Source organism: Dunckerocampus dactyliophorus, chromosome 5 (genome assembly GCF_027744805.1).
Source record: "Dunckerocampus dactyliophorus isolate RoL2022-P2 chromosome 5, RoL_Ddac_1.1, whole genome shotgun sequence".
In the NCBI taxonomy this organism is placed as follows: domain Eukaryota; kingdom Metazoa; phylum Chordata; class Actinopteri; order Syngnathiformes; family Syngnathidae; genus Dunckerocampus; species Dunckerocampus dactyliophorus.
The window spans coordinates 4,603,033-4,618,431 of record NC_072823.1 but is presented as its reverse complement, the minus strand read 5'-3'; the positions used below and the strand labels follow the sequence as shown (position 1 = coordinate 4,618,431).

The 15,399-nt window shown below is 41.7% G+C and overlaps 1 protein-coding gene across 2 annotated transcripts; it reads right to left on the bottom strand.

Moving 5' to 3' along the window:
• Positions 1–2,661: 2,661 nt before the first annotated feature.
• Positions 2,662–14,557, bottom strand: wfdc1 (WAP four-disulfide core domain 1). 2 transcript variants are annotated; one of them, XM_054776663.1, is made up of 6 exons: positions 14,151–14,557; positions 7,029–7,224; positions 6,858–6,941; positions 6,250–6,390; positions 4,587–4,646; positions 2,662–4,505 (listed from the first exon to the last, which is right to left on the bottom strand). In XM_054776663.1, exons 1-5 carry the CDS (start codon positions 14,361–14,363, stop codon positions 4,588–4,590), a joined length of 693 nt encoding a protein of 230 aa, XP_054632638.1. In that variant the 5' UTR covers positions 14,364–14,557; the 3' UTR covers positions 2,662–4,505; position 4,587. The 2 variants fall into 2 exon arrangements, with proteins under 2 accessions (XP_054632638.1, XP_054632637.1); XM_054776662.1 differs by having other exon boundaries at positions 4,596–4,646.
• Between the last annotated feature and the right edge of the window lie 842 nt (positions 14,558–15,399).

The following is a 15,399-nucleotide window of genomic DNA, read 5'->3' as shown; positions in this document are numbered from 1 at the left end:
GCGCATCTTTGCCAAGAGTGTAGGATTACCTAACAAGTAGGCATGAAAGTCTTTGCAGGACATGTGTTTGAAGTTGTACTGGGTACACAGAAGGCCCTTCAGGGACTCCACGGACAAGTGATTCCTCTCCTTTGTCAACTGGCTTTGCACCAGGGAAAAAATCCGCTCGACGTTTGCGTTGTGAGGAGGGATGGCGAACAGAAACTGTGCAATCTTCAGCAGCTCCGAGTAATAGGCCTCGTCGCCGGATCTTTCGAAAAATTTGGTCCATTTCTGGTGCACTTGCATTTGATTGTTGAGCCCCCCTTCACTTTTGCTCTTCTCGATGAATTTCATCAAATGGCTCACCTGATCAAAGCATCTGACGTCGTCGATCAGCACCCCTTTTCCCGCCAGGTGATTGATACATGCTTCCACGTTGTTCCAGTCGGGCATCTGGCTCAGATCCATCCACATAAAAGGAGAGAACTGCTCCATGGGGGCCATCCATGTCTCCATATACTCCAGACATGAGCTGTACAGACTGTGGACTTGAGCTGTGAAATGGTCACACCTTTGACCAAAGCCGTCATTGTGCTTCTGCGCCAACATCCCCCTGACTTTTAGAGGCATGAAGTTCTTAGCCTTTCGTTCAAGAAGCGTGGTATGGACTTTGTTGAGGATGTTCTTCACTTCCACCACTGAATTATCCTCCCTCTCCATCTCCAGAATGGGCGAGTGGAACACACACATGAGGGAGTGCATCTGCCACAGGTAGATCTCACTGAACTCCTCTTGAAAAAAGTCTCTGATCAGGATGGGAGGCTTTTCCTGTAGCAGGAAGAAGGCTTTCAAGGCAGGAAACGTGTTTAGTAGCTTCTCAATGCTCGGGAACAATGACAGCCATTGTGTTTTGCTGTGAGAAAGCAGATTTCTATACTCAATAGCAGCAAACTCACAGTACTCATTGAGAGGCTCAGTGCGCACAGAGTAGATGTGAAAGTACTGGTATATTTTAAAGACGATGCTTTCAATGTCAACATCCAGTGTGTTTGCCCCATAGTAAACACAGTTGTTTAATATGTGAGCAGGGCAGCTCACGCCAATCACAGCCTGGTTCTGCAGAGTGTTTTGCAGGTTTGCATGGATACTAAATCCTTCCACTTGGGGCCTGAACATTGTATTGCAGGTGTCACCTGTAAATGCAACACATTTTGCCAGTATGTCGGTCTTTTCCAGTGTTTCTTGGATGCACGGGTTGTTTGTAACTTCGATCAGTTTGCTCTGCATGCCACCATTTTTCCAGTCAAAATACTGAACAAGCACAGGGGATATTTTCCCAGCTCCGTGGTCGCCCCAGTCGATAGACACGCCGCAGTAAGGGATTTGTGCAAGTGATTCCAAAACAATGTCGACAGAATGAGGGGCGATCACAGCGTTGATGATGGCTTCAGTCTTGGTGCGAGCGCTTGAAAAGTTCCGAGCCGTCGCAGAGTCAGGGAAAGCCTTTTTTAACAAGGCGGAAGTGCAGTCTGCCGATCTGTAGCTGTTGTGGTGTTTGCTCGTATGGAATGCAAAGACTCCCTCCGCAGCGGTAACGTCATCGTCAGGTTTACTCACAAAACAATCATCTTCTTGTTTGATCCACTCCACACTCACTGCGTTTTTTGCAGCATTTTGGTGTTTTGTAGAACTCACGTGCGCTTCCAAATCACCCGCGCCTTTATTCGACACAGTCACGTACGTGCCAGGTTTACACTTCATGCACTCTGCTTCCCACTCATCTCGACCAGGACGAAAACAAGGAAATTTCCGTTGTAGTTTATCCGTAAACTTACATTTACGTTTTGGCATTTTGGAGTTTAAATGCCAGACGCTATTATCATCTACATGGAAACAACAGCAAGGAGGCGGCGGCCGGATTTCCGTAATCCAACTGCGCATGCGTCAGTTGACGGAAAAATTACGGTAAGGCATTGGAGACAAAAATACCCGTACACTTTCGCTGTTTTTGTCTCCAATGGTAGGTAAACTCAGGAGGTCCACCATTAACACAATTTTAAACTAAATATTGCTGAATTGTGACCGAGTATTGAATTCATAAGTTAATGTTATTTTTGACAATGACTAACATACCTGTACTTCTGCTCTTTGTTGTCCACAGATGGATATCAACCTGCTTTGTGTGTAAGTACTATTCAAAGCTGATGCATATGGCATGATTAAATAATTTCAAAGCCACCATTTTAACCTGTTAATGTGTGTGGTTGTACTCTTTCACTAATAGCAAACCAATATTTCAGTGGTCCAGTGCAGTTCTACACCACTATACAACACAAAAGTGTTGTAACATTATTTGCGTACTGATATACTGTATTAAATGGCAAAAAGCTATTAATATTCCCAAATCACACAAAAATAGCAGTCATGTGCCATTCCACCGAATCAATGCCATTTGCTTGTTTTAACTCTGTCCATATAAAATTCTTTTTCAACTCTAAATCTGATCATTCACATATTGACCCATCTCAGGCAACTTTATTTAATTTTTTTTGGATAAGATTCCTAAGCCAAGATGACTTGTTTAAGTAACAGGACTGAAAGTAAGTAAGAGGGAGGAGTTTTTTTTTTGCATAGAATTACAAAATACATCAAGTACAGCCACGTGACATTGAAGTGATTCCACAAAAACTGTATTTACAAATAAACAAATAACATAAAAAATGTAGGTAACAGGAATGAGTGAAAACCCAGGTACACCAATATGAATTTTAACATTTTTATTATTTTTTTTAAGAAGATAAAAACTCAGGGCCGAGTGGTTAGCATGTTAGCCACACAGTCAGGAGGTTGAATTCGAATTTCTGCTTGGGCTTTCTCCGGGTAGTACTCCTGTTAGGCTAATTGGTGACTCTAATTGGATTTTTCCAGTGTTCAAGGTAGTTTAAATGAATCTTTTACACTTGATTTATTAAATATGCAATCAGATCAATGTGCAATACATATTGCTTAATAAAAAACATATTTTATAGCTCATTTTATTGTGCAAGGATACATTTTATTTCCTGGGGAAATGGTAAATGGTACAGGTTCAGTGGAAGACCCCTCATACAGTATATTCTCACTTTTACAACATTGTTGGTATGAAAAGTCTTTTATGATCACATTCGTAAGCAAAGCAAGCATCAACACTATTTTGAATTGACTCAAAACTCTTACTTTTTCACATGTTGTATTTTATTCAGTAAAAACAACGCAGCACCACAAAGTTAATGGCTATGGCATTTTTTGTTTCACACATTCATATTCTTGTGTTTGTATCGGAAACCAGCTTATTCCGTTTTTACTGTAGACAGAAAGAACCTGAGCAACATCAATGAGGCACAATCACGTCACGTTTTCAGGCTTGTTTACAGATAATGTAGCACACGTTTAAGCAATTTGTGTCCCCAAGTCAAACTCTGAGGCCAATTGTGATCCATGAAATGTAGCTTGTATATATGAAATAAATCTGATTTGAGATGATATACAAAATTTACTGCCACATCTGGAGAGTATCCCTTTGCATTCCAAATTTCAAGGCAGGAAATTTGGCCTTCGGAGAGCAAGAGAACGTTCTTGGGCCAGATGGTCTTGATTTTTATTTTTTTCTTCTGCTGACCAGCTTTAAAACCTTAACCTTGCAAGGTAGATAGCCTCGCAAAAGATATATATCCTGCAGTTTATAACCTCATGAACTTTGTTGTGAAACAATCCATCTGGTGAGTCAGGTTATTAAAGGTACAACATTCTTTATGTACTTTCACTGTGCTCAGCAAAAGCGATGTAGGAAACTGCTGCTTACAGATAAGGCACTGTAGAAGCTAGAGAACAAATCTGAAGAGCAGAGGTTCAACTTTTCAAATTTCCAAATGTTGTATTGCCCAGAGTAGTTGTACGCATAGATGTAGATGTCATGATGTTCTTGTTTTCAGATTGAATCACCATTGCCTCTGCTGCCAGGTAGTGCACTTCCTGCACAATTGATAAAGCAATAATCAAATAATCGATTATTATGCCCATCGCTAGTAGAAATGTAGTATAATTTGTTTGTGGACAAAGGATGTCTGTACAATTTATTTGATGCAGATAATTGTTCTGTAAACATGTCTGGAGTGGACTTGGAAATATAAGACAACATTTCTGTACTTTTGAGATATTTGGTAAGCAGCTTTGACACACTCCCTCGTCTGTCCTTGTCCTGTACTGATAGATGATATATAAAATGTCTAAAAGCACCATTTTTCTTTGGCTGTGCGATTGTAACATGCCTGACGTCAGGGCTTTGCTCGGAGAGGAGGTAGCAGCTTTTGGTCTCTTCTGACTCAAGTGTGGTGAAGACACAAGTGTACTAACTGGTGGGGTAAATTGCAGGTTCGTCTGAGAGCGGATACAGCATAAAAGGTAAAGCAGGAAAAAAAAACCCATTCTTCATCCCAGGTGCTTGTGGTGTTTTTCGTAGCCAACCGCATTGTTTGTACTGGTACCTGTCAAGAAAAGTGTCAGTTCAGGCAGACTGGCGAAGCATAAGACATAGTAATTAGTGTGCTTCCGGTTGTGTATATTACCTCACTTACCTAAGTAGTCCTTGTAGTCCTTGAAGAATTTGTGCCTGAGCCCTCGTCCATCTAAAAAATAATAATACGGCAAAATAAACTGTTTAATACATGACAGCATATCATAGCAATCCCTAGATATTGTATGATGGAAATACAGTATACCCTCTAGGGGCTTTAAGTAGGACATGTTTGGTTTGCGAAAATGACTAATGCGCATGCTGCAAAGTAGCAGAGCATTTTGTACATTGCTTGAATTAGAAGTAATTAAAAATTGTGAAACGTGGCATTGAAACCAGTGCTGTCAAGAGATTAAAAAAATTCGATAGATTAATAAATTATGATCTCTAATTGATCTTTTTTTTAATCTCCCGTAAAAATGTCCTGACCTTGAGGCATTCACATTCATTACATTATTGTGGCAATTCAGAATATTGATGTATAACAAAAAAAGTGGCTTTTTAAAGTCATTTATTCTTTTTAACTTGAACATATGCAGTCCTACCCATTTCATTTTCATATCACGCTACCTTTTATCAATGGTGCCGTCTGCGTATTTTTGAATTGTAAATTTCCCCCATCACAATTCTCACATGCGCCTCTGTTTTCACTTATGCTCTCTGCTCCTCATCTTGCCCTCCTACCTACAATGGAAGCCTATCAATGTCCACTTCAAGGTGTGACTACATTTTGTTTTCCAGCCCCAACAACTCAAGCAACAAGCCCAACGCATAAAAACGAATTTTAGAAAGAGGTAACTCGCGTACTAAATATGACTGTAATGAATTCATCGCAATTACTGCTGTAATTTGACACCACTAATTAAAACACTACATGTTTCTTTAGTGTCCTGTAATTGTGCTGATTATGATTATTGGTTCCATTAGCAATACTGTGCAATGCAGAAAATGGTCCAAAGTTGTCGATGTATATACATGTATACTTGGTAAAGGACTTTTTATTCATGTTGTGTTCTTTATTACCGGTATTCATTTATACTGTATGTACAGCACATGTGTCACAGATGCCAGTTAGTCTTGTTGTGCAAAATGCGTTGGTAAACCTCACTGATAACATGTTGACAGCTCGGGCTTTTAGCTCGTTGGCTAGGACTGCTCCACTGTCATTTAGCAAGGATCTGTGGATGCGGGTTCAAGCCCAGGCACGAAGCAGAGCTGCCTGAGCTGTGCGTGTCACACATGCCTACGACATGGCTATGAATTATAGTCACTTCCACCATCTTGTCTCTGTTTCTTGAAACTTGTACAAGCATACAGTAAATGTTGTAGAGCATTTCCTTTAGATCAAATGAACATGATCCAATTCTAAATACCGTATTGGCCCTGAATCGAAGGTGACCCTTCTGTTTCAAGGCTTGTTTGTGGAAAAATATGTATTTTTCCAATCATGTTTTCAATCAATTAGTCAGTTAAGTGAGTATGGCACTAAATAAGACATGATTTGGCAACGTTTGTGACTTAATATGTGACATAACTCAAATATACCAACTAAAAATGCAGTCTGCTGGTTTGAATATGTTGGTTATTTTTATAGTCTGGTATTTGTACCAGCTCAGATTCCATAAAAAAGATTCTAAAATATAGTACTAAATACAGTATTAAGTTCTGTAATCTGGTGCTAGTTTGGATTGGAATAGAGGAGATTGTCCTCATACCAGAGTTGGCACGCTGCTTGATGCATTGTCCCCTATTAGGGATGCCAGCAGCAGGGTTTCCCGGGTTGATGATGTGACACTCGTAGCCTGTAGGACAGTGGAGAGGCTCATCGCCATCCTCTGTTGTACTGCACGCTTCAGCTGGAGAGTGGGAAAAAAAAACGGATGAATGTGCCTTCAGGCCTTGTGAAACCTCTGCAATGAAGGATTTGTTTGCATTGGTGTGGATTTGTCTGTTTGTGCACTGGTGTGTTTATCCGAAAAGGAGTAACAAGAAGCTTAAGCAGCCTTCTCCCATATCTATTAGTGATAACTCATTCACACCATGTGTTTTGCATGTTGGCACATACAATAACGAATGTTCTTTGTTAATCATGTACATTGAAAACAGGAAGTGAACACGTTCATTAGTGACTGCTGCGATATGGACCACCTCCTCAAGCAATCTGATGTGTGCTTCTGACTACTTTCTATGCAACTCAAGCCCTACCGATGTAGGACGAATGAGATGGGTTTTCTTTAAATAAATGGCCTAATTTTGGAGAGTATAAGTACAAAATGGTGGGTTGCTAAGTGCTGAATCTCTAATATGTGGGGCTCCTACTCACCCTGTAGCACCTCCTCTGGGCCATCAAGTAGCCAGCCGTTGCCTCCCAACCAGCGAGGCTTGGGCTGCACTAGCCAGTCGAGGACTGCTCACATCGGACACGACAAACAAATATTTATGAGCGTTGTTCAAACTCAACACTCAGTGCATTGAACTTGTTGGTTCCACGAACCAGGTGGTGGTTGAACAGATTCCAGGCAGGCATAGATGCAGCCATTGTAGCAGCAGCGTTTGTGGCGCTCACACTCCGAGTCTGAGCGACAGCCCGGCACCTCACAGGCCCTCTCTGGCAGCATTTGAGGTGGTGGTGGACAGCGGTCATTCTTCTGGTGCTGTGTGGACTGTGGGTGGTTGGGGTACTCGTAGTCCTAGGAGACAGAAAAAAACATTAGTGAGAGCTTCTTCCGGTATAATTTATGTCAGATGCAATAGAATGCCATCCATCTATACATCCATCTTCTTCCGCTTATCTGAAGTGAGGTCCCAGGTGCAGCAGCCTAAGCAGACAAGCCCAGACTTCCCACTCCCCGGCTACTTCGTCCAGCTCCTCACGGGGGACCCCAAGGTGTTCCCAGGAACGTAGATTGACCGGGAAATTGAGAGCTTTACCTTTCAACTCAGCTCTCTCTTCACCACGATGAACTGACACAGTGCTTGTATCGCTGCAGATGCTGCCCCATTTTACCTGTCGATCTCGCTTTCCATCCTTACCTCACTCGTGAACAAGACCCCAAGGTGTACTTAAAACCCCCACTTGGGTGCAGGAACTAGATGGCAATCCACCCTTTTCCGGGCGAGAACCATGGACTTGGACTTGGAGGTGCTGATTGTCATCCCAGCCGCATAGTAAAAGCGCTGAGATGATGCGCTTGTTAGGTAATAAAAATCCCACAGGAGGATTTTAAGGACTTAATTTAGCTCAGGAAATCTGAGAATTTCCTCATATTCACTCTTGTTAGTAGACGATAAACAATAATATTTAAAATAGTTTTGGGGGGGAAATGAACATGGCTATGTAAAAAGCAACTTAACCTGACAGACAACTAAAAAAAACCTTTGTCAGTGCAGTGCAAGGATGTGGAGGGCCCCCATGACTGGGTTTGTCTTGGGCCTCTAAATGACTAAAATACACCCCTGGTCTCACATAGTATGTTTGAATTGCTTATATTTACAGACTTAAAATAAAAAAATGTGACTATTTGAATAAGAATTCTGTGTTGTTGACACTTGAGGGCAGCAAAGTATGTGAGAGCTGCAGGAGGTTTTTGGCTTTATTACAGAATGCATGCCTCTTGATTTCTTGACCTGGATTGGGAAGGTAGTTTACGCTTGAAAAGAAAGTAGGCCGTGAGACCCGCAGCCAAGTAACTGCTCACTTCACACACCTCGCCTTGACGGCTTGGAGAAACATAAATTGTGGAGAGTCTTTCACCCAGGAATGCACACACTGCTGCAGACATCTGCTCTAGCGTGCTAACTTGATGGAATGTGCATCACAGCCATTGTTTCTGTGGTTTGACGTTCTTGAGAAGTTAACACTTTGATGCTGCAGTCTGAGGCTAGCATTCCATATTTGGGTTACATCATCTGTTAAAATCAGTCTTTGTTTTGGAATAACCTCGTTGCCCTCATGTCATTCCCTTGCTGGGCCAACATTAGGGCTTCCATCATTTTGTGTTGTTCTGTGGCATGTAGTGGCGGTGGGTGTTACTGCAAATTTCTGTATCAATCCGATACCAAGGATGGGTCAGCATCCCAAGATTGTCAAGGATGTTGAGAGTTCGCCTTTGATTTTCATTTTTGTTTTAGACAAACAAAAAATATATATATTTTTCAATTAACTCTGACTCTGACTGGACTCAATGAGGAAGATTGCTGAAAGAGCCCTGAATGAAAGTACACAGAGTACATATGGCGGTTTCCGCAGCCCTCTGCAAAGTGAAACTTAAGCTTGTGTGCCTGGAAAGTGAAAGTGAAATTTGTGTGAAAGTCAGTGTTCAGCTGGTGTGAGTGAGAACAATGCATCTATTGTGTGTCTCTCAGTAATTTTCCATGAGTCATATCTTAAGTGTCGCGCAACTCTGATTGTGCTAGGTGAGTGTCATGGAGGGTGAGTGAGTGTGTGTCTTGAAGACCCCTATGTGACGTTATTAGACTGACAATGCACTGAGCTATTAGATTAATACCTAACACTACTCACAAACAAGCAGAGATCCAAATTGATTCATCTCTTTTTGCTTTCTGAGCTTTCTAGCTATCAGCTATCCAAAATAGGAAGGACCTTCTCTGTATTGGATCGCGAATGAGATAATCAGCCTGTAGGGCTGCATGCAATGGTTAAAATGGTGCTGTTTATTTGGCAGCCTTGATGAACAATCTCACAAACAAGCTCACAAAATAAAAGCCAGCGATGTTTGGCACTGAGAGTGGTATCACACACTTTGAATGTGTGTTCACGTTAGACACAAATGAGGGTGTTCTGGCAGCATTAAGCGAAGTGGGCGGGTGGTTATTTGGGGGCTTGCGCGGGTAGATTCACACTGTGCATGTTAAGTTGGATGGAACAATGTTAGTATTACTTTGCAATAGAAAACCTTTTGGAAGATTGATTGATTGAGATTGTGGTAATACTGTAGAAATGTATTTTCAAGACACAGATTAATCTGTCATATTTTGTCACATGACTGAAATGTAAAGATTTCTTCCACGGAGTACCGTGCATGCAACTGAAACAGTCCATTCACTACTCCAGTACAGCTGAACTCATGAGCAAGCCAAGTCAACTGCAGTTGGGTAATGACATAATAACTACTCCTCTATCTCATATCCGATCTCTTCCCAGTTGCCCCTGCAAACATCTCCAAGGAAATCTTGAGAGTTTCCTTCCTGTTTATATGCCATGATGTATGAGGGTAAACCACTGCTTTAAGGCTCGGAATCACACTGTCGTCTTCATGTGTCGCCTTTATCTTTAGACCAAACTTTTATCCCTAACTCCTGAGTTCACACAGACAACTTACAGTATGTCTGTTTTTCCATTATCACTGTTTTTCAAATCATATTTGAGTCTTTCCAAAGCTGCATATCTTCTTAAGCTGCAGCGTGATCAGCAGGACTGATTTACCCTGCCCGTCTGTTTTCTTTTTATATTTTGGTCCTTTTGTATGTATTGCTCATTTGCAGACACTGATCAACCCTTGCAGATAACAAAAACGGGTTTATCTTCTGATTCCTTTTTGCAAGGAAGCAGGCATACATGCACACACATGCACACGCACAATGGTATAGGCTCTAAAGCCAAGGTCACAGTTGTGCCCACCCATACATATAGACAAGAAAGGACATGTCTTCAGAGCGCAGTAGCCCACAGAAGACATCTGCTTAGCTTTAGGGTTGTCAGGACTCCTCTTTTCTGCAACCCTCCCCCTTTATAATGTGACAAGAGTTGCTATAGTGCAGAAACAGGCACATCTGATTGTCCTTGAGATGGGGTGAAAAGGTGATGTCCAACCTTGAACCAACCTTGAAAATGTACTGGTAGTAGAAAATTGTACAAAGTGATAGACATGCACAAACTGTGTGGACGTGCCACAGCGCTGCATTTTTCTATTCAAGTGGAATTCACGTTCACAATGCTCAGTTTTCATATGCACTATTGGAGAGGTATTAATTGAACAGTATTAATAGTCTGCAGTACTTTGGAATTGCACGGTATCATACAAAGATATCCTATAGTCTGTGACGTGCGGTTGGGGGGGGACAGGTGAGGTTCTGATGAAAAATAAAATATTTTCTACTCTCAGTGCTCAAGCCCTGCATACCGTGTGAGTGCACTCAATGAGTGAGTTGGATCATGGCGCCTGCCAGTTTGTCAGAATGTTGCCAATAATTTAATGTTGCAGAAACATTTATGATACAACTTGACTGTATACAGCCTTTTTAATGTCTTTAATGTAAGTGTGACATCATTATTCTTGCCAAATCGGACGATAAAATGCAGATAAATGTAATACAGGAGGCGCCTGCAGTATTTGCTTCATCCTGAAGGGGGCATGCTTGTCACTGCTGTCTTTCCATACATAGGAAAAGACAGCTTTTTTTTTTTTTTTTTTGCATCAGCACCAGATGTTTAGCAGCAAGATGGAGGATTATATGGCCAAGCTCACCAGGAGGTGATCAGACTTTTACAACAAAGTATCAGCACTTTTCCTGGAGAAGGGTAGCGTATATGTACTACACATACAAATAAAATATTTTTAAAGTTTTGTTAAGTTAAAAAAAAATATAATAAATGTGACTAAGAAGTATTTGAAAACTATTTTATTATTTTTCTATAGTGTATTTTCTACAGTGTAGACCAGCTTGTGGACAGTCTTGTTAAAATTAAAATACTGATACAACTAGCCAGTGGTGGGACTTATCAGAAAAGGATGGCATCCCATGACAGACAGTTTGAATGAAATGAAAACATTCCTGTGGGTTTGTTTAGTATGCAACTTGAATACAGCCACAGTATTTACCAGAAGGCTGCACTCTTTCTACAACTTTCTAAAAGTCGACTCTTGTAATATGCCGTGACTTAGTAAATAGAAAATATATGTTGAAGTGCACAGTCGACAAGTGAGTGCAAGTTTGATGGCAAATGTTCCCCCTTAGCACATAAAACAAGACAAACTCTCCCCAAAACATGAATTCTATATAAAGATAATAAATGGTGACCATCGATTACGCATAATTTTCTGTATGTAGGATAACATCAACAATCTTATTGTAGATTGTACTATGCCAGAGCACAGATTTACCGCATTCATAAATGCTGGAAATGTCCTTGAGTGGATATGTTTAGTTTTCCCGAGTAGCCCCAGACTGAGTCAGATGTGTTTCTGAGTTAGTTCAGAGTAACTGGCTGTCACACAACTATCACATCACATCAAATAAATGAAACCGCAAAGCTTTACGGCAACTCTTCCTGCACGTTGACATGCCTGTGCAGGTATGAGCCAGACAGTGTTATGTCTGTGTTATGTGTGCATGTTTGCTTCAGTTGCAGGTGCTTTCAAAGAATAACTCATTGCTGTGAAAACCGTATGTCTCATTTTTCAAACGCACACACATTCAGGCCTGTTTTTCTATTCCTACGTATTTTGCTGCTTTATGTTTCTCCTATTACCTGTTGGAAGTTGCCAGAAAAAGGTTTAGATAAGAGACGAGGGACATAATTTAAGTAAGCGAAGCTATCTGACCTGAAGTCAGAGAGAGCCCTGGTTAATGATGATTCAGTAAAGAGCAAACATGATAGGTCAGTGTGAGGACACATTAAAGGTTAAGAAAATGCTTTGTGGATTTGATGTTTCATAGACATGACCAGCTCGGAGCAACTTTATCAGTCTCCAGATACTGTTGTCCCACGCTACAACGTGTTTCAAACATCGCTCCCTCACTCTATCGCGTTTTTTCAAAAAGTAATTAATAAATGATCACTGTTTTGTGGTTGACTTCGGGCTATTATTAGTAAAAGCATATGCATATATAAGCAAACTGTACACATTATTGGCCCAAATTAAGCATTTTCAATCATAAAAATGGCTAAATGAACGAAAATAAAAATATCAGGCATTTAGAAGATATCATATGTACTGTAGTGTAATATCTGTGATGTTGTGTGCTGGGCCTGGGAAGTGCTAGCTACTCTAGAGATGCTGAATGTTAGCATGGTAAGCAGTGTGGACAGTGCCAGTGACTGGTGTGAGTTGTGCCTGACAGCAGCTCCTGGGTGAATATAATGTGTGAGTCTATGTAATGTCTCATTTATGTTTAAGACGTCTTATTTTCTATTATTATGTCCCACTGAAAATGACTCGGGTTGCGACCCACCAGTTGGTTTAAAAGAACAAATTGTACAAAGAATGCTCAGGTGTTCGGGCAAAAGCCTTCCACACAACGAGCAGGCATGATACAAAAAAATATGTAATAAACAACAGAAATGCAATCAAAACTGCACCACAACAAAATAAAAACCAACGTATTCCATGGGTAGGTTCCGGGTGGGAGGTCATCAATGATCTGCTCTGTCAAAAGAGTTCCATAGTTGGATGCGCATGTTCCAAATGTTGTCATTAGGGCTGCTAGTATGTGTATAAGGGATAAAGACAAGAGGCAAGCTCCCACTGAACAGCCTTCTCAGCATGTTCCAATTACAGAAGCTTTGAGGCCTAGTCCGAACTTTGAGCACATCACCAAAAGAAAGATGAGAAGAGTGAGCCAAGATACACAGAGGTTACATGTGGTGTTTTAGTGAGAAAGCGCACGGCTCAGGGGGACATGGAGGAAAAATGTGAACATGAGAGGAAGAGCCAATGAGGGTGTAAACTTACCAGAAAGTGAGAACATCGAAGCACGAGAGGATGACATGGCAACACGCTACAGTGAACTTTTGATCAGTCAGCCACACTGAGTTGAGTTAACAAGCAAGGGGCCCGGTCTGCTTGCTCACACACACACGCACACACACTGGTTTGGCATCCAGTGTACCCCTCGCTAGTGAAAATATGACAATCAGTGACTTATTCCAACCTGGTCCACACTTAACGCTCTACTCCACATCAAGACCATATGAGGCGATTGTCCGTGTCCGTTTTTCACGCTACAAAATCAAAGCTTTTTCATTAATCTCTCATCCAATCAGCTTCCAGAGTAGATCTGTTTCCATGCCGGTAGTAGCAGAGGTTGTCACAACCTTTAGTGGAGAAAAACCCCCAAGCAGTAGCTCCGTCTACTGTATAATGTCTCAAATTCATGAGGAATTCATTGCAGTATGAAAGTAATTGGGTCTGACATCTCAACGACCACGATTAATCCTGTGAGAATTGTTCCATTGCTGTTTATTGAGTAACTTTTGTGTGTGTTTATTTTCAAGTTGCTTTGGGGCACAGGTGTCATTTCATTCAACATTGCGAAGAAATTTGAAATCAAAAGAAAACAGAACTGTAGCGTTTCTGTTATGTCAAAGCTGTATCAAGTTTTTATATAAAACCCTGTTGGATTTGTGAGGTTTGGACCCTAAATTTTGACCTCTCATATTTGTGATGCGTCTCTTATGCAGTCTATCCTAATTTCAGAATTTAAGATGAGCCTTGTCAATTCAGATAACCTATTTTTAAATCCCGATCTTAGATTTCATGACCTTTCACCTCAGCCCACGATCTTTAACAGAGCTGCTATTGTACTGTGCCACCGTGAGCTTTCACCCACCTAGATTCATGCAGTTCTACAAAGGTGATGTTAGGAGACCCACCTTATGGTTGAGTCCTCTTTTCCTGATCCTTTTGGACTCACTTCCCGTGGACAGCACCAGCAGGGACAGCAGCAGCAGCACCAGCGATCCCGGCATGGTCTGCATAGACTTCCTGCACCTTAAATCCAAATTGCTCCTCTTCTCCTCCACCTCAGAGGTGTTCTTTCTCAAGCTCTTTATGTGAACTTTTCCAGCTGAGTCTCTGGTGCTCATGTGCAGCCAAGATTACACAAGCGCTCTCCCTCCAACGGGACCTGCCTTTATATGCGCCTGAGGAAAAGTGCAGGCCAAAGTAGACGGAAGGAAAAGGAATAGCCAAGAGGAGGAGAAGGAGGAGGGCGGCGGTGTAGGGGAGAAATGTAAGCGGGAGAAGAGAGAAATGGCAGCTGTCTGTGCATCAGAGTTGTCTGTTGGCACACTGTGCGCACATGTCTCTGCTAGAGGGACGTCTGAGTGTGTGAGACCTCCCCTTTGCCCTCCTGCTTCATCTCCTCCCACATCTGGGGATCCTTATGTGGATTTGCAAGTCAAGAAAAGATGCCGTGCTTCATATTTTGTGGTTTTGATTTACATATGTGGCCGACTTGGGTGTCTGCATTTATGGGAGAGGATGTATGGAGACTGTGGCTGGGAAACCTCCAGAATTAGTTTTGCGAGGAGCTAGAAATGTCTTCATGCACTCTACTCAGTGAACCCTGCAGTATTGACCTGTTCAAAATGATAGCACTCTCTCTTTGACTTGCCTTGCATGTGTTAAGCAAACCTCACTTGGACTGTTCTCCCCATGCCGTCCCCTCCCCTTGTTGCAGTGTCTAGCACTGAAGGGGAGAAAGAATGCTAAGCCTGCACAAATCTCAGTCATTATTAGTTTTACAGGAACAGGCCTTGTGTCATTGGGAGGCCCCGGCTCCACTTGAACAAAAGAGTCAAGAGGGGGAGATAAATACAACTGTATGGACCAAACCGTGACAGGCACGGAGATGAGCATGTACTTTAGGTATTATGACTTTTCTGTCTGGCAAAACATTTCTATGTGTTTGAACTGACCTTAAACTTTACCCAATGACAAAAAGAATACAAAAGACACAAGTGAAATTGGATAAAGAAAGATACTGCAGTGACTGCATCGGGGAAAAGCCCGTGAGCTGGAGTCTATGGCAAATGCCTTTGGGTGTGAGATGGGGTAAACCCTGGACTGATCACCAACCGATCACAGATCACATGTTGGCAGACCGTTTACACTCATATT

Coding starts and splice junctions, on each gene's coding strand:
- wfdc1 (XM_054776662.1), bottom strand. CDS start 14,363: ATGAGCACCAGAGACTCAGCTGGAAAAGTTCACATAAAGAGCTTGAGA. Junction 6,391..6,857: donor CCCAGAGGAGGTGCTACAGG/GTGAGTAGGAGC, acceptor CCCACTCTCCAG/CTGAAGCGTGCAGTACAACA. Junction 4,647..6,249: donor CAAGCAGCGTGCCAACTCTG/GTATGAGGACAA, acceptor ATTATTTTTTAG/ATGGACGAGGGCTCAGGCAC.